The 20215-nt window shown below is 39.1% G+C and overlaps 1 protein-coding gene across 1 annotated transcript in view; it reads right to left on the reverse strand.

The window, feature by feature from the left end:
• Positions 1–20215, reverse strand: part of PREP (prolyl endopeptidase) — a 111685-nt gene that overhangs the window by 51208 nt on the left and 40262 nt on the right. Inside the window, exon 9 of the mRNA XM_009893858.1 lies at positions 2317–2508. Within this exon, the coding sequence (XP_009892160.1) occupies positions 2317–2508 (192 nt within the window). The remainder of the gene's footprint in view (positions 1–2316; positions 2509–20215) is intronic.

Here is a 20215-nt window from a genome sequence, read left to right on the forward strand (position 1 = left end):
GATCACAGAAAATCAAATTCACTTGACTGCAAGACTTTCAAGACAATGAATTAACTGCCTTCTGCTGTAATTATGTCTTTCTAAACCAAATCTTGGACTGATTATAACAACACAACATAGAGATTGGCTGGCTTGCTGACTTCATCAAGTGAAGGAGGGTTTTTTTAATTCATTCAGGGCTACAATCTCCTGATTAAACTCCCTTATCTTGGTCCTAAGGATACAACGCTAATTTGCAAGTGTCTGCCACAAAGAAGCAATGGAACAATTCAAACTTACTTTACTGTAGTACTAAGATCTACTTAAACTAAGGAGAATCAGATGCTTTCATTTGTTAATTCAATCCAGTTCCCTTGTACCTCTCCAAAGAGCTAGAGAGAGAAGTGGACATACAATTGCCTACTTTGGCTTCACATTCAAATACAGCAGAAGCTTAATGACACACAACAGACTCCTGAAAGTCACTCTGATGGTTTCATATGACAGATTATGTTTGCTTTTCAGTGTTTAAGAGCTGAATGCCTGTTGTGTTTACAATCTGAAGGCCAGTGCCCTCAGCAAACCCATTTATCTGAACTTTCAGTTTTCTAAATGCAGTTCTTGTTATGTTTGTATAGTCAAGGTTGTCATGTATAAGCCATTAAAGGAGTGTTGCATGCATTAATTTATTTTTTTTTTGCACGTGTACAAACATGAACTCAGCACAACTTTGCCTTTAGAATGAAACCAAAATAGAGTTGAGCTAAAAACTGCAGCGTAGTGAAAAGTAGATCTGCCCTTTATCTTACGGAGAAGGAATATATAGCCAGTGCCCATATAGCCACTGGTCAAAGCTCCTGTGGCTGCCTAGACCACATCTCAGGTAAATTCACAAATGGTAACCACATTTCACGTCAACTGCATGTTTCTGTCCCATTCCATTTGGACACTCACCATCTCTAAGTCAACTCTTCAACTTGGTCCTGCTTTATAAATTTCTGTTCCTCGTAACTTAAGCATGGCTTCATAGACTGTCAGCAAATCCACACGCAATCAGAAATTAACACTTACAAGCTGTTTTTCACTTACACCTATTATTTATTCTCTGCTTAGGGCTTAAAAGGTACTTCATTTGAGATGCAGGTGGTTCCTGATTCAAAGAGTTCAGAATCTTAAGAAAAAGATCTGTGTGTCTCATCAAGCTCTAATTTGCTACTTTTGTGTTTACCAAAATTCTTGCAATATTGTAGACGCTGGTCCCTTGCACAGTCACTACAATTCTGGGCGTGCTCAGAGTCACCATTTATGTCATACTGGGGACATATCTTGTCTAGGCTGCTGGCAGAAATCATGCAGGACACATTGTGAAATACAGCCAGAAATTAAGATTATTTTTTTATTAGGTGTCTTGAAAAGCAAGATCTTAAGAGGAACTTGAAATAGTAGTCAAATAGGTTTGTCTTAGTGAGGAAAGACAGAAGTTACTGTATGTGCACATATTAAATCAAACACACACAGAATTCTACTCATTCTACAAAGCAGCCCTTCACTGGAAAAGCAGTAAACATGAATGAATTTATATAAAGATGGATTAATAATAAAAAAAAAGCAGAGTCTTTTTGAATAGCTATAATTATGGTAGTCAGATAAATCATAATTGTATCTTGTACTGTATGGAGAACAGACTACAGAAATGTACACAAAGCATCTGTCAAAACAGAGGTTTTTCTGTATTACCTGAAACTAATTCTAAGTTTTAACAGAACTTTCCCCAAAATGATGAGATTAAAAAATACACCTTTATCTTAATCATATCAAATCCAGATTTATGTTTTGAACTCACTTTTATACTTAGAGAATTCCAGGCCCTTCAACTTTCCCAACGCTTTTTTTCAAGTGTTGTCTTGAAACACTTATCCCAGGAACAACAGAAAATCCTGGCTTAAACTCTGACCAACTCTGTTCATAGAATGCTGCGCTACTGTTCCCTTCTTTCTGCTTACAAAGTCCCTCTTGCTGTAATCCCTGACTGTCTAGTAAACGTTTACTACACTGACATGAAGCAGGAAAATACCTTCCCCTGATTTCCACAGACTTAAAACAAGGACAGATGAAGCAACTTCACTATGGCCACACAGGATGTTTGAGAGACAGAAAGAAAGAAATGGATCCTGGATCTCTTGAGTGTCAGGAAGTCTTTTAATCAAAAATCCTAAACAAAGTTTAAACACAGGAAAAAAGAAAGAAGGGCTGTATAAGATCATTCAATAGACTAATTACTGAATTAATTTGAAAAAAGCAGAAACCAAAAGTCTTGTACTTGACATGAACTCTTACCTAGAACATCTCTTTCATGTTCAGGGATGAGAACTTTCCATTTGGATTCTTCTGGGTCACTGAAGTCAATGTTGATTAACCGGTAATTTGGAGAATGGCGGTTTGTCTTGAAAGTGAATACTGTTCCTTCATTGGTGATATATTCATACTCAGCCTCAAAGTTATCTATCAGCTTCACCCATTGAAGAATTCCTGCAAGATCAAACATATAATGTAAATTCTTCTCCTCCTGAAACAAAACTTTGTAACACCTGAGGGCAAGGTCTTCCAGACAATTGCTGTAGGTTCCTCCTTGAACAATGGCAGCAACCAGAAGAGGTACAGCTACGAAAAGGGCCAAATATGTACTAAATATTAAGAACTTCCGAAGAATTCTCCAGATTAATAGGCTGCAGTGGAAAAAGGCCAGTTCACTGACATGTTAACATCCTGGTTCTAAGGAATTGCTAGAAAAATACATGCAGAACACTGACACAACTATGGCTAGCGTTTCACTAGCTTTCCCAAGGGGCTGCTGGAAAGCTCATATGTTTTGTTACAGAGGTGCTTCTACCACACTGACTGCCACGGAGCCAACGCTACCAAGCACATCAGGTTCTTGCCAATGGAGCTCAGAAGGCCCTACTTCTACAGACTTGGAATGAGGAGCCACAGCTGAGTCAAAAGACTCTGCACTAATCTTTCAATATTTTATTTTTCAATAGCTTTGTTTTAATTACTACTTAATTATAATTTTTTTTTTTCTTTCTGGAAAAAAAGTTACTTTTTCCTGAAGTGGAAAGTTTTCCATCCTCTTTAAAAGCCTGGGACTTCCCACAGAATATAAATGATGCTATCTGAATGAGTACAATAAATTTCAATATCAGGAATTTCCCTGTCAATTCAAAACCAACATTCCTGAAGTGTTGTTCTGCAGAAGCTTGTCACCACCAAAGGATGACTACAGACAGTTCGCTAAAATGTTAACTTCTGGGTTTGCGAAGAATGAAATTGTATTTTCCCCATCAATCTTCTGGAATATCATACTTGCTAATAGAAGCGCACTTCTCAAACACGAATTACTTCAGTTTACTCACTTTGTACCACAGTCTTAGTATTAACTGAACCTGAAGTTGGGACTGAAAGACTCCACTACTTGTTAGTCACATTTTACTGTTTCACAATAGGTTTAAAGGCTAGTAGAAAGAAAAAGCAGCAAGGCTAGATCAAATACGTAATATGCTTGTTACATCTACAACCCATTTATCGATCAAACTTACTATTACAAGCATCATCTATTAGCTATGCTGAAAAATCAGAATCCTTATTGATACGTGAAATAAAAGCTTTTATCTCTTAAAAATAACATTTGGCACACTCTCTGCCTCTTTCCTAAAACTAAAGGCTGGGTGTTTGCTTTTAAGTATAAACAAATAAACTGTGCATAAATTTGTTCATGAAACTCTGTAATATAATGTTTGTGCCAATAAAACAGCACATCATCTTATTTTATAATATGAACAGCTGAGCAGGATAATGGAAGTAGATCATAGCTGGGCTGTAATTACTGTAAGTTTAAAAAAGAAAAGAATAATTGAGGAAGCAGTGAGATGGCTAAGGTCATTTTAAACCCATTAAATGTAATAAGGGAATATAGCCAGGCCTAGTACATTCATAAAGTTCCTATCTCTTAATTGCTGTTTTGGTTTAAGAAAAACTTCCCTGTCTTTTCATGCAAAGTGATAGATTAGCCAATTAAATTCTACTTTTCATACTGCTGTAATACAGACTCTCCAGATAATCCAGTCAACTTAGTATCCTGTCTCTGAGTGAGCCAATTGTATGTTAAATCTTGATTTTGGCTAAGGTCCAAAGTTTTGTTGTTCTCAAGAGATTTCCTGTTGAAGAAAAATCCTGCAAGTCCCTCCAGGTGCTCAGAGGTCTATAGAGAAAACCTGCTTTGATGCCCAGTAAAACAAAGGATATCCAGCCTACAGTGAACTCTGATACACACCAGTGAAACTGTTCTAAGATCTCAAGTCACATGCACAAGCATTTTAGTAAATAAAAACTTAACTGCAGTATAACACCATAATAATATTGGAACATTTTTATTTTAGTATCTGACAGAATGAAACCATCCTACTAAAGAAGAACAACACTTCACAAAAAGGAATCCCCAGACTGTTGAAAAAATTCATTTTTTTTAATGGCAAATGTGCACAATAACTGTAGTCTCCATGACTGCAACAAAAATTGGATTCCATGAAGAGAAAGGACAATAATGTGCCATTAGGGATTTACATTGCTGCCTTGCAACTCCTTCATCCACTCCCACATGAACAGCTCGTAAAACAGCAAGAAGGTTGATATTCTACAAGGATACACTAAGTTGTTACTACAAAATCAACAGCATTCATCTTGTTAAAGTGGATGCTATATAGTCCTTAGAAGACAAATATTGCAGATGAATTACCTCTAAACCATTGTCTCACTGAAGTCGTTAAATAGGCCGATATCTAGTCTAAGTTAAGAGGTGGTAACGAGGCGATTACAGGCAGCTGAAAGAGAGGTTACATCAGATACATTTGCTACTGTAGGGAGTATCTGATGTAGTTTCCCAGTGACAGGAAGAAACCTTTTGCAATGAGACAGATATCAGATATAAGAGGATGCATCTTCATGGCTGGTTGCAGCTGTGGCCCTCAACTGAAAGTGATGTTCTAGTGTTGTCTTAGATCACCCTGCTTAGTTCTCTCCGTTGGGCTTGGAGTAACAGCCTGGTGACCAGCACAGCCAGTTCGCTGGGCACTAACATGGCTGAAAACTGCTTGGGGGCGGGGAGGGAAGGACAGACACCATTTATCCCCAGGTCACACCAGTGGCAGCGCAATGGAGGGGCAGGCCCACACAGCTTACTAGCCTGGCACTGCCCCCCTGCCAAGGGCTCCGGCCTTGTTGCAGAGTTGAGCTAACACCTAATCATCACCACAGAGGAATCTGTCCTTCATCGTGTCACTCCTACTGTGCTGCTTCCCTTTTACTTATTTGCCCTAGTAGTGAGCTGGTTCAATGAGTTAAACGACTAAAGACAAATAATAATACTTCTGGAAAATAAAGTTTTCTCTTTTGCTGCCTAAACCAGCCCACTGCTCGGACAGAGGAGTGCTACTATGTACAAGGCAGCTGGTACGCGCAAGGGAGCAGCAGAGGGGGAGGCAGAAGAGGAGCAACAACATTTTTCATTAGCAATGAGCTGTAACATAAGCTTGACTGCAGCACAACTGCACCCTCCCATTTTTCCCACCTCCTCCATCAGCCTGTCTCCACCTTCATGCTTGGTTTGGCATTTGCCCGAGTGACTAGTAAAGCTGATTAAATTAGCTAAACATACAAAAGCACGGTGAACTACGTATTGAGGGCCTCAAGCAGTGCTCGCTTACTTGCAAAACGTTCTCAGTACACATGTAACAGAGCACACTCTCACAGAAGCTGAATGAGCTGGGCTGAGAGCTGTTATCCAAGCATCAGAAGAGGATGTTCCAGTGATCAGAGGTACACAAAAAAGGGGTTTAGCATGCAGTGCAGATATGGGAAAGTGTGCTTGGTCATGGAGGACCCACATTGCAACTTCTGAAGAATAATAAAGATATCTACACACAATCTACATGAAACAACACAAAGCCTCCCAAATAACTTGTCGCAACACTAAGTCACATGCCCAAGTTCCCAAGGGACTTGAGAAAGTCCGTGAAGGTATCGACAAACAAACAGTCATAGCCAAAAAAGCAGACGCCTTACTTAAGTCCATATAGCTAAGGAAATATACATACGAACTATATGGTTTCACTAAGACAACAGGCATCTGGAAAGAGCTCTGCAAGGGTGGATGACTGACAGTCTTCCCAGGAGCTAGACAAGATGCAGGAAGCCGTTCAAAATAGACCGGAAGTAACGATAGAAGGCCTAAAACATAATTTTCATGTAAGATGACCTATGAAAATACCTTATGCCTTACATTAGAAAAAAGATGAATACACAAGAGCATGACAAAGTATATCAAACAATGAATGACTGGGAGCTGCGGTGCCCAGACCTTCTGTCAGAGCACGGATGCTGGTCCTAGGTAGGTCATAGACCACAGCCAGTTCTCCATCACATGACTGAAAAGTCATGTGATCAGCACATCCATTCTTACCAGATGGCCTGAGGTACAAGCACGCATCCCATCACATGACTGGATGGATACTCACTTGCTGGTTACATACCTGACGAAAAGTGAATGCGGGCACAGTGGCATGTGGCGTGCATCCAGTTATTGAAACAGGAGAGGGACTAGAGTCTCAGAAAGAAGGAATGGTCTGTTGACGCCAAAGCAGTCCTTGCAAACCAGTTCCTCCTCACCTCTGAAGCACTCCAGCAAAAAGGTCACTAAGGCCCACAAACGGGAGGCTGGTTACCATGACCTAGAGGCAGGTGAAGGATTCTTGCCTCAGTCTCAAACCCAGAACAAACAGTCTCTCAGTAACAAAAAGAACAGTATCTCTACAAGTTATGGCTTTAAAATGTCCTCCAAAAGTAAGGTGAAGGATGGGCGCTCAGTTCATTCTTTAAAAGAAAGGAGGGGAGGGGAGATGTGGAGAACTGGATATTGACAGAGACTTGCAGGTTTAACCAACAGCCCTCCGAGAACATCTGTCTTTGAGGAGAGCCATTTAGAAGTGACATTTGTAGTCCAGGATCCCTTATCCTTAACACCAGGGCCACTGAAGATTTCAGTTCAATCCACATAAGCGTATAATGAGACAGATTTATCATACACAGGAAAAGCATGACGTTGACAGTTTACTGTATACTGCTGCTATATTCCTTTCCTCTGCCCGTCCTTCCACTAAAACACATTGTTGAACAGCTATAGATGCTTTTGCCTATATACTTTATACCAGCCAGTTATCCATCATCAAATAATTGCATTACAATAGGAATTGCAGGTAGAGGATTTATAACCTTTATTCAATGGACAACAAAGCCATGCCACACAACAGAAAATCATAATCCTACAGGGCTGGCCCTTCTTCTGCAATGTTTAGGACAACAGCAACACAGAGTGTACAGACAGACTTTTTAAACAAAGTTTTTGGATCCATAGAAGGTCAAAAGGCAAATTGTATCAGTAAGCATCACAGATTAAGCCCTCAAACTTGTTCTGGCCTCTGAACATATCAAAACATTCGTTTGTCTGCTGAGAGTGCCCTGTGTGATGAAGCAGGTTTGTAGCTGAATGATGACAACTATAGAAGGAAAAGCTAATTTGAACAAACTGATTATAACAGCAAGAACGATCACAGAAAGCCTGTTATCAACCCTCTTTCTGTCTGAAAGGTTAGAGTGGCTGAGAGTCACTGTTCATCAGTTCACAAAATATTCTCAATACTTCCTTCCGTATTTCGTGTTTCATGGAAAGGCCAAACAATCCATTTGTGGCAAATAACCTCTCCACTGTGCTAGATGGAGCGAGAGTAGGTTTTTTTATCTGATGTTGTAAAAAAAGTTTTCCACAATGTAAACACTCTCATTCAGCTTTTTTCATGTAATCTAGCAGTCAAAATCATCAGGTGACAATATAAATGTTAATCTCTATAAATTCATATTCCAATCTGACTTGTCAGTTACAATTTTTTTTTTTTTGTAAGACAGTTTTTCTGACTAAGGGGCAGTGCTGAGAATGCTCAGGAAGTGAACCAAGACGTTTGGCTCATAACGATGGGACAGGCTTTCTACCCAAAATAGCCATGCCAAATTTCATTATAGTACATGCATTAAGAAGGTAAACTTCTACTCAAAGAAAGATCATGATTTTTCAGCTCTTAGATTTTACTCTGAATTGATTTTTCAGGGAGGTACTGGAAGATAAGCATGTAATGTGTTTGTCTCCATATCATAACTGGAATGTTAACAACACCTGAAAAACAAAACAAACCCAGCCAGTCATCTTCAGCCTTAACAACTGAGCCTCTAACTATAGCTACAGGTATGACTTTCTAAATTGAACTAATTTTGATAGCTGTTCATCAGTTATTTGGAATTCAGTTTGCCTTTCATCTTGATAACTTGCTGGATCATTTCAATAAGGAAGATTTTTTTAAACAAATTGAAAATAAAAATCAAAACAAAAATGCCCTTAAATCTAATCTGCTCACAGAAAAGCCTTAAAACTTGTGTAATTTTGGTTTTGTGATTCCATATATATAGTAACATCCACAATGAATATCTACATGCAAAACTGTAACTTTAGAGCATATGGCTTTTATGTACACTTTACACCAGAATTATAACACATCCACCTCCTAAACTTGAATGATCAATGCATTCGGTACTACCAGCACAGGATACAGAAGACAGAGAAACATGCTGGTTTAGTTCAATACTTTGCTACGGACAGATAAATCAACACATAGATCTATACAACAGCACATCCTGGTAGGATGTAAGAGGAGAGTAACTTCACAGCCTTAACACTTTCCGTTCCAAGAGCTGGACACTGCAAAAAGGCCATATAAAAGCAGAAGTCCCATAGGTACATGCATTATTAAGCCCTTTCAAGTTATTTTATTCCATTTTCTATGTATTTCCCATTCCTTTAAGAGAAGTACATATTTTACTAAAATTTTTATTAACAGAAATGAGTGTGTCTCTATGTTAGGTCTTAAATCCTGTGAAGATAAAAAAAATCTTAATTTTAATTAAGGTGTCATATTATTTCCTTCTTACCTCACTGTATTTTAAGGTAAATTTTACAAAGTCTCTGTATCTACTCTTTGAACTCTGGATTTCTTTTCATCTTTATTTCTGGAAGGAAATAGAATCATGGAGTTGTTTAGGTTGGAAAAGACCTTTAAGATCATCAAGTCCAATAGCTAACCTAGCACTGCCAAAACCACCACTAAACCATATCCCTAAGCACCACACCTACATGTCTTTCAAATACCTCCAGGGAACATGACTCCACCACTTCCCTGGGCAGCCTGGTCCAATGCTTGACAACCCTTTTGGTGAAGAAATTTTTCCTAATATTGAATCTATACCTCCTCTGGTGCAACTTGAGGCCATTGCCTTCTGTCCTATTACTTGTTACTTGGGAGAAGAGACCAACCCCCACCTCACTACATCCTCCTTTCAGGTAGCTGCAGAGAGCAATAAGGTCTCCCCTCACCCTCCTTTCTCCAGACTAAAAAAAAACAGGTCCCTCAGATGCTCCTTGTAAGACTTGTGCTCTAGACCCATCACCAGCTTTGTTGCTCCTCTTTGGATGCACTCCAGCACCTCAATGTCTTTCTTGTAGTGGGGGGCTCAAAACCGAACACAGTACTTACACTGCAGCCTCACCAGTGCCGAGTACAGAGGGATGATCACTTCCCTCGTCATGCTGGCCACACTTCTTCTGATACAGGCCAGGATGCTGTTGGCCTTCTTGGCCACCTGGGCACACTGGTGGCTCATATTCAGCTGACTATTGACCAACACCCCAGGCCCTTTTCCACCAGACAGCTTTCCAGCTACTCCTCCCCAAGCCTGTAGTGCTGCATGGGGTTGTTGTGACCCAAGTGCAAGACCCAGCACTTGGCCTTGTTGAACCTCATACCATTGGCCTCAGTCCATCAATCCAGCCTGTCCAGATGCCTCTGTAGAGCCATCCTACCCTCAAAGCAAATCAACACTCCTGCCCCACTTGGTGTCATCTGCAAACTTACTGAGGGTGCACTCGATCCCCTCGTCCAGATAATTGATAAAGATATTAAACAGAACTGGCCCCAATACTGAACTCTGGGGAACACCACTTGTGGCCAGCTGCCAACTGGATTTGACTCCATTCACCACAATTCTTTGGGCTCAACCATCCAGCCAGTTTTTTACCCAGCAAAGAGTGCACTCATCCAAGTCATGAGCAGCCAGTCTCTCCAGGAGAATGCTGCAGGAAACAGTGTTAAAGCATTTACTAAAGTCTAGGTAGACAACATCCACAGCCTTTCCCTCATCCACGAAGTGCATCACCTTGTCACAGAAGATCAGGTTAGTCAAGCAGGACCTGCCTTTAATAAACCCATACTGACTGGGTCTGATCCCCTGGTTGTCCTGCATATGCCATGTGATGGCACTCAAGATCTCTCCATAACCTTCCCAGGCACCACAGTCAGACTGACAGGCCCGTAGTTGCTTGGATCCTCCTTCTGGCCCTTCTTGTAGATGGGCGTCACATTTGCTAACTTCCAGTCAACTTGGACCTTCCCAGTTAGCCAGGACTGCTGATAAATGATGGAAAGTGGCTTGGTGAGCACTTCTGCCAGCTCCCTCAGTACCCTTGGGTGGATCCCATCTGGCCCCATAGACTTGTGTGTGTCTAGGTGCTGCAGCAGGTCACTATCCATTTCCCCTTGGATTATGGGGGGTTCATTCTGCTCCCTGTCCCCATCTTCCAGCTCAGGGGGCAGGTACCCAGAGAACAACTGGCCTTGCTATTAAAGACTGAAGCAAAGAAGGCATTAAGTACCTCAGCTTCTTCCTCATCCTTTATCACTATGTTTCCCTGTGCATCCAATAAAGGATGGAGATTCTCCTTAGCCCTCCTTTTGTTGCTAATGTATTTATAGAAACAATTTAATTGTCTTTTATGGCAGTAGCCAGATTAAGTTCTATTTGGGCTTCAGCCCTTCTAATTTTCTCCCTGCATATCCTCATGACATCTGTGTAGTCCTCCTGAGTCACCTGCCCATTCTTCCAAAGGTCATAAACTCCCCCCACCCTCCACCCCCAACTTCCAGCCAAAGCTCTTGGACTGTCAATCACTAACTGAAAATGTTTCACTTACTAGAGGTACTTGGCAACCTCTATTCCATCTCTGCAAACCTGAATCACATGATACATAAAGCCTTTCATCACAGGTAAAAAAAAAACAACCTAAATCTCATGATGCAATCAAAAATTTGTCTAGTAGTTATAGCTCCTTTTAGTATTCTCCCATTTATATTTTCTCCTTTCCTTTCTCCTTACCCTGTAACTGTAACAGGCAATATTCAACTCCTGCATCTCACATGGCTATAATTCGCTACGATTACTAATTGAATATATTGTCATCATATTTCTCATCATATCAGAGATCATCCTCTCACACTGATGACAGCTGGATATTTAGATATAACAGAGAATCCAGTATTAGGCTGCTGTCATCTTTCAGAGTATATTAGAACAATTTGAGTTTGCTTTAGGATAGCTACACTACACAGCTTTCAAATAGTGGTCCTATGTGAAATGAGAGAACCCTCGGTTCTTAGGAGATATCTACCAGATAGAGTACCTCCAACTGAAATAGTTTTACTTCACCTATAAACCTCGAGCCACCGCACTGATGTTAATCTCGTTTCCTACTTCCCCTGTCAGCAGCTGCATCAACTGTGCACCTTCACTTAATTTGTACCTTCCAACTGCTGAAGACTTTTCTTCAGAAATACTCTGAAATTATGAGTCAGCTACCCTGTTCTATAGACATTACTCTTCCTGAGACCACTGACTTTGCTCCACCAGCTGCTTTCTTAAAAAAGAAGCAAACAGAACAAGTAAAAAAACCACAACCAACCCAACTGCAAAACATAAGAGACTGATAGGTCATGCTTGTGTGTAAATAGCTAGTTATTCCTCACTATGTTTTATTCTCTGCATTTGGTATCTCATGAAGAATTAGTCTAATGATTAGCTAATTCAGTAACATACCACATAGTTGGACACACATTAAAAAAAAAGTATTTAAGGAAAAACACAGTGCTATTTCTAGTATTTCCAATGCCAAAAACTTTTTTTTTTAACCTCAGAATTTCTGCACTTGTTACTGTGGATACCAAAGAAAGTTGAATTTCTTTTTTAAAATAATATGAAAAGTTTTAACCCTACTATAAAATTTCACATCATTTGTCACCAGAGAAGAGACCTATGTGGACAAGAACTGCAAGATGTTTAGGATGACAACAGTTCACATAGTCATGTTCCTTTTCTGGTGTCCCAGAATACTAACAAAACCAAACCAACCAGGTGGTAGTGGTGACTATGCCGACTGACAGAAGTTTATAACCTGCAAAAGTAACAATTACGTTGACAGGCAGATGAGGGTGAATATTTCAATTTTCACCACTGCTACTCGCATCAGTCATCAGCTTAACTGCACACGGTAGCATGGTTCAGGGTGTAGTCACCATATAAAAAGTATCTGAGTTTTCATGCAGAAGCATGTTTTCATTGCTGAATACTGGCTCACTAAAGCAAGTCAGACCCATCAGACTTTTATTTAAGAGAGTCCTCAGACCCTGAAAATCCATACATTCATAGGCTTCCAAATTTCAAGTATCCTCTACAAGAGGTGATTTTGAAATCTGGGCATTTACTCTGAAGTTTGTCACAGTTTGTCACAGTACTAATCTACAATAGTTTTTACATTCAACAGAAGACAGATAATCTCATGGTACACAGTGTGCTTCAAACTGGAAGAGACTGTTTCAGTGCCTCAGTGGTATGTTCATAACATATCCTGGGAAATGAATGGCAGAGCACAGCCCTTCACTCAGACATCTACTTCCACATCAGAATCTAATTTCTTTTTGAATCATGCAATACTCAGCTTGTTCTCAAGCTCTCGCTCTACACAAAAACTCAGTGGTTTTTTTTTTCTTTTCTTTTTTTCTCCTCTTTCTTCTTCACAGCCACAAATATTTAATTGTCACTCTGGTCTCCACAGGCAAGAGAGATTTTTCAAACAATTTAGACTCTCTTTGAAAGTAAGATCTCTTAATCTCTTGGGACCTGACTTCACTTATGAATGTCTGAGGGAGGGAATACTGGAGGGGAGATATTAAGACGTCCCTGAAAGGAATACAACTTGTGTTTATGCTGAGAAAGCTCTCAGTACCACTCATCCTGCGTCATCATACTTCTCATCATATCAGAGATCATCCTCTCACACTGATGACAGCTGGATATTTAGAAAGGAATACAACTTGTGTTGTGTTTATGCTCAGAAAGCTCTCAGTACCACTCATCCTGCAGATGATGGATGATGGCTACTCAATGATCATGGAAAGTTGATGTATTTGCAATTTAAAAAATAAATAAATGGAAGGAGGCAATATTTATTCCTTTGAGTTAAAAAGTTCAGACATGTCAAGATATATCAAAGATTAGTCCAGAAAAAAGAAATAAAGCACTTTTATGAGCAGAAATTTCTCTATCAGCTTCAAGGCTTCTATTTTACTTCCATTTGGATGATCACTCAAAAGACAGGAGAAGAGAATATATATGCTGTGTTTTGAGAGAGTTATAGCTTATACCCTCATGCAGCATAACACAGCGACAGAAAAACAGGAACCAAAGGTGATCTCTCTCTCATGCCACACTTTCTCTAATATACACAAAGCACAAATACATAATCTAAAAAATAACTTTATTGTGAATACTACTTTTAAAAATGTAATGTCTAGTCAGACAGCAACAGCATGAAGATCTCCTTGCTCAAATTAATATCAAGCTATTTAATTTTATAAAAAAAAATTAAAAATTACTTTGAAAGCAAAACTCTTTGGAATTGCCATTTAAGGGATAAGAAACTGTTTTCTTAAAGTGAACACTCCATTGTTGAGGCTTCCACATATATTCCAAGACTCAACTGATTTTTTTTCTCCCTATTTGTTAGGGAAGTAGGACATAATGGCCTTGTTTCAATATTGATATCTGAAATGGTTTTTTTTGTTTTGTTTTTAAAGTTACTTCAGTCACAGAAAAGTCTTTCAAAAAAGAAGAATACTCTCCCTCCCACCACATTCCACTTTCTAGCTGATGTCTACTGTCTCCTCACTATCCTTTTTCTCTTGTTCATTTTCATTACAAAGGTTTTGATCCACATTTTCAGGCTACGCAGCACATACTGACTCATCCCTTTGATGTTACTGTATATAGCACTCTTCCGTTGCTTTTTTTTTTTTTTTATTAGAGAGCCTCATAAATTGCAAGACTAAATTAAAACACGGGAGGCCAGATAATCCTATTTTCAACAGGAAGTGGACAAACATCACCTTTGTTTTTCCACCTGCCCTCAAGCCACATACATGATTTCTTCAGTGTGGGGAAGAAAAGAACAACCTTCTAAACAAAGGAACAAAATAAAAATTCTTATGGCTGATAACCCCGCTCTTAAATTCCTTCTTGCAACCTGTCTCTGCCAGTCTAGTATAAAGCCGTTCCAGCTGACAATGACTAAGCAACCAGCAAGCTGTGAACTTCAGTTTTTGCTCAATTTTTACTGCATCTTTCCAAGCCAGTGGTTCTCAAATACTTTATACTAGCTCCTCTTCCTGTATACTCCTGCCACCTCCCACTGTTCCCACCAGACACAAACTGAGAATCTCCAAGCAGCCCGGTACCCAAGCATAAGAGCCCCTACCACTGTCTTCTCTCCCCAAATTCTTGTACTTCCAATCTACACAAATCTGTGTTTAGCTTCCAACCAGTGCAATCGTTTCTAATCCAACAACCCAGGCTGTGCTTCCCAACGAGCCATCATTCTCAACTTTTTCCATTCCAGAAATCACAGCAGTCTTTCAGTTTCCATGTGCCCAGAGGTTATAACAACAGCTACCTCTTCTGCTCTCCGTGCTGCCTTATATCCCTCCTTTTTCCCCTCTGTTCTCATGCTTCAGCTCCCCCAGGAAGAGAGAAGTGGGGCTCTGCCCAGAGCTCCGAGTCAGTGACTCATAAATCAGCTCTATGGTGCTCACAAAAAGATTGTGGGTTTTGTTTTTGGTTTTTTGTTTTTTTTTTATTAGGCTTCCTAGCTGCTACCATAATACAAAATAAAGAAAAAGGTCAGTATTAAGAACAACTTCAACAAGACCAATTGGCCATGTCGTGTTGGTTTAAGTTCATAGCCAAGGCTGATTAAAGAGCTTTCATTTATTTTTTTGTTGCACACCAATGGATTTGTGCTAAATTGCTTCTTCCCTGCACCAAATCACATGTTCAAAAGAATAAATACTCAAGGTTGACAATCCAATCAAAAAGAAAAAATCTCATTTCTCAAGAAAGGGGAAAAATTAAATTATTACTAGGCACAGAATCAGTAAAAGACGCTACAGAAAAAGCACTGCTGTTTTTTTCTGTGGGTTGGGGTTTGGGTTTTTTTGTTTCTTTGTTGTTTTTGGGGGGGTTGGTTTGGGTTTTTTTTTGTAAGGTGTACTACATGGTTTGCTAATATGTAACTGCTTGATTACTGTTTATCCAGGTGTTTCGCTAATATGGGGCATTTTCAGGCATACCAAGAACAACATTAAGCAAAGTGATGAATGAGAGAAGGTTTCTTGTTTGACTGGTTCAACATACAAGCAAACCTGAGTGCTGGCTGTATTCTGGAAGACAAGTTTGATGAAATAGTTACTAAAAAAATGTGCCTTATAATGCTCAGCAACTGGAGAAATGTGTGTGTGTGTGTGTGTGTGTTCATTTTTTAAATAAATACTTAGCATTAGGTCACTTTTAAATGTTTGTTATAAAAGTCAAGGCTTGAAAATCCTACTTGCAGTTTGGCAAGATAAGTAGGGAAATCTGGAGTCTTGAATGAAGGATAACCTTCTGGACATGAACACACAGTGCTCTCCTTCCTGACACAACATATAACTGTTACACCTCTGCTACTGAAATTTCATAAAGCATTAAATTAAAAATTTAATTAAACTGTATTAGTTGGTTCAACAGCAGACAAAGACTGGAGAAATCCTGACAAGATCCCATCATTTTAATTTTCCCTAATCTTTCTAAATGGCATCCCATAAGCAGCTAAAGAGACAAGCACGGAAGGAAAAGCCCCCATATCCACACCTACCTGAAGAAGAGTATAGCAAGGGAGTACCCAGAAAAGAACAGTCCAGCTGCCTTCTCCCAGTATCGTCTTGCCACTATATTGTGAATTATGATGACAGGTATCTTGAGGTCTTGAGGGATGGAGTATTTGCGAAACACTTTGATATGAGATAAAAAAAGCTTTTTTTTTTTTCTTTTAAGTGTATTTTGTTAAGTTAGTGGTAAACATAAAATTCCAACTGGTAAACCTGTTTTGTGGTAAAAATTAGGCCACAAACTGGCTTAACCTCGTGGGATTCACAAGATGCATGTGGTAATAGGGGAAACAACATCCCCAAATCTCTTATCTTTTCAGACTAATCTAAAATTCTCAAATAAGTAACTTAGGACAAATGCATAGCTATTTATCACAGTGATTTTCTATTCTAAAAAGGAGCATTCTTGGCACAAATAGCTCACAATGGCCCACTTAAAACCTAGCAAACAACCTGAATATTTGAAGAGGAAAATGGCTCAGTCTGTATACACAGTATAAAGATTGTGAAAGGGGGAAGGGAAGCATGAGGATCATTTTAGCCAACCCGGGAAGCAGAAAAGATGCTCAGATGCTTCCTGTAATGTTCATGGAAAGAAACATAAACACTGCTGTGTAGATTATCTTCTGAGGAAGACAAATTGACAAGGATTATTACAGAAGATTGCACTGCAAATTCAATTAACCTATGGCTGTTGACAAAACATCATAAGTAATCACATATAGTAAAGGGGGAAGGGCTATCTAACACAAGGTTTCAAGTGTAGAAATAAGCAAGTCCAATCCTTTAAATTTCTAAGCATTTAGAAATAGTCTACCCCTATTTATTAGATGTGATCTCCACTCAGAGTCAAGATCATTTCCTGCCCAACATCGGGCAAGTTAACTTCCACTGGTCCACAGCCACTGAAACATATCAAGAATGAATGAATGCACAAGATACAACTGCCCTCAGTACACCAGAACTAATAAAATGTCATGCTTGTGCAGTCTTTAACGATATCATTATCTCCTCACTTATAATTCAGAGGGAGTACACGCAAAGAGAAGCCACAACTCATGCTGTGCAGGAAATTAACGAAATGCATTAGATGAACATTACAAAAGGAGTGATGAAGTGGCAAATACTGGGCAAGCCACATTTCACAACAAGATAACTTGTGAGAAAGTTAAGCCAGAGGTTCCCTCTACATCAAAGCAATTTACTTTGGATTGGTTGACACCTAGAATACTGTACTGAATACAGCACACGAGTGACAGAGATCCCAGCAGATGATTTCCACAAGGAACACGTTTTCCCCGAGTACTTAAAATGTGACTTTTTAGATTGTGGTTGATCAAAAATATATGAAAATATATCATATCTAAGCTAAGAAGCTCAGCTGAAGGCCAAGTATGGAATGAATACAGAGTCTCATCCCAAGAGACAACATCCACAATAAAAGCACAGACAGTATGTGTGTTCTCCACACTACGACAGCACAGGAAAAACACCTCTATGCATATTTCATGATACCTCAGAGAGGTAGCTACCTATTTAACATGGAGTGCCTATATCCCAGGTAGTTTTAACCTTGTCCCTTTTACCTCAACACTGCCTATTTCCTCATTTCAGAAGCTCAGCAGGCAGGTTGTCATGCATTCTTTTCTGTGGTCCCTGTCTCTTTTTGAATTGTATAGAATGGAAGTGTAGCTCAGGACTACAGGTTCCATGGGGTAGCAAAGAATCTGAAAGATAAATACTGAAATATTTCAGTGTTGTAATGTCCAAGTCATGTTACAGATCTATCCAGTATAGGACAAAATATGGAAATATACATTAGGCTCCTTATTTGTAAGGCCCAGTACAGTAATCCTTCTTCACTAGCACAATGACTGAAGATGACTTCCATTCTTGCAAATGGAAGCATCACATTCAGTGAAAAAAAATTAAATTACTTAAAACAACAGAGGTAACTAAAGGTAAGTAAGCTAAAACCTAAGTCAGGCACCTCAAAACAACAAGATGTTTAGATTTAGCCTCACACCTACCAGACTCTTAGTCAGAAAACAAGACTAGTGAGGTAAAGAAAAGCTTAAAGGAACCACAAAAAAAGCCCAACACCATCTGGGATGAGAGACAGAGGAACAGCTACAATATTATTCTGCTGCTTTGGAAAGCAAGGCATTGTTCCTACTACTTATAGATTGTTAACAAAAAGGGGTGAACTTTTTATTTCACTCTGTTCCAGTTCTTGTTGATTCTTGCAGGACAATCTGGATCTTCCCTTTCAGCCTCTAAGATGAAAAAGCTGCAGATTTACTTATTTATTTGTATTGTCTAGATATCCAATAAAAACAACGTAGGCGTGTAATTGAACATAAATATGGAAAGAGGTCACGATTTAAGGAGGCAAAAAAGATTTTACAGCTTCATTTTTTCAATTGGATATGCTTTTCCTGTTAAATTAATCTTTTCAAAGCAGCCAGAAAATAATTAATTTAATTTGAAATTAAAAAGGAAATCTCTTTCTTGATATAAAAACAAGCTACATGTAAATAAAAGTAAAAAAGGAAGACTACGTATTCCTTCCATCTACTGGGGAAAGACGTATCTGAACTCTGCTAAGCCTGTTATGGGCTATATGTGCTGCTCATTAATTCCCACCGTAGCTGACTCATCCCTGAATTCACAGCCATCTTCTGAGTTCTGTCAGGCAGATATTTGATAAGTGTTTTTCATTTCCACACAGGAAACCATACTGTTTCATTTTGCATTCCTGTTTCTTCTCTTTTCCCAAGATGGATCCCTCTCTACCACACTTCTCCACTCTATCCTGCAAATTTCAGCAGAGTAATTCAACCAGATACTGTGTCATTTGAGGAAAAATTTTTTTTTTTTGTCTTTCAGAGCAACAAAACAAAACTTTACTCTGAGCAAGCAGATCTCTCAACAAATAGGTAAAAAAGAAAATATTCTACCACATTTCTAATACACCGTCAGTTAGAAACAAATCCCACAAATGAGCTAGCCAACTTTAATTCTAACAACCCTCCCTAAGTACAGCTTATTTACTCTACTGCAATGAGAAACTGCAATGTAAGTTTCTAAACTATGACTTTACAATATAAATAAATTCAGAACTACAGGAAATTAGTTGATACAGGACTTGAAATATTCCACAAGAGTATAAACCCCTCCTATATGCCCATCTGTGTGCTGAATGGACTAGTTCAGCTAAAACAAAGCCCTAAAGATTAATATAATAATGAAAAACTATACCATAATCTCTACACATGACAGAAGACAAAGTTGTATACGCTGATATGAAATCTGCCACCTCCCAACCTCTAATTATATCCAGTATAATATTGCTATATTGCATGGAATTTTCCAAACTTTTTCTTAAGGCCTTCTTAAAATGGGAAAACTGATAAAGGCAATTACTATTTCTAAATAAGCTGTACAGCATATCATCAAAGGGACCCAAACTATGAATCATTTCATGATAACACAAATGTCTTTCACTTATGTCGTGGTTTAGGCTGCAAGGCTACCAGGGCCTCAACCTAGAAACCAGAACATTCCTATTCAGTACCAGAATAGCTAGCAACATGGAACATGTGGCATAGAGCAACTTAGCCTTGTTATTACATACCCAACCCAGATCTCAGTTAATAGCCCATTCAAGAAAATGGGCATACAAATTTAAAACCAAACAGAACTACCCTATTTGTCCACCCTGTAAGTCCTTTGAATCATACACCACCACATCAGCTAATACTCCTTTACTATGAAATTGGTGCATTTTCCCAGTTGTAGAGGCTAGACTTTATTTCAACTCTGAGAATACACTTATCTAACACACTATGAAATGATCTATGACTTATACTTTTCACTTCTGGGAAAAGTCAGAATAGAAAACAGGTTAAGGGGCTCTCTAGAAACCTAGCTGTGTGTATTACTGCTCCTTCTAATCCATGGATCAGTTCTGAAACTGTGCCATCTCAGGTCAC

This window comes from Charadrius vociferus, unplaced genomic scaffold (assembly GCF_000708025.1).
Source record: "Charadrius vociferus isolate BGI_N301 unplaced genomic scaffold, ASM70802v2 scaffold129, whole genome shotgun sequence".
NCBI classification, from domain to species: Eukaryota; Metazoa; Chordata; class Aves; order Charadriiformes; family Charadriidae; genus Charadrius; species Charadrius vociferus.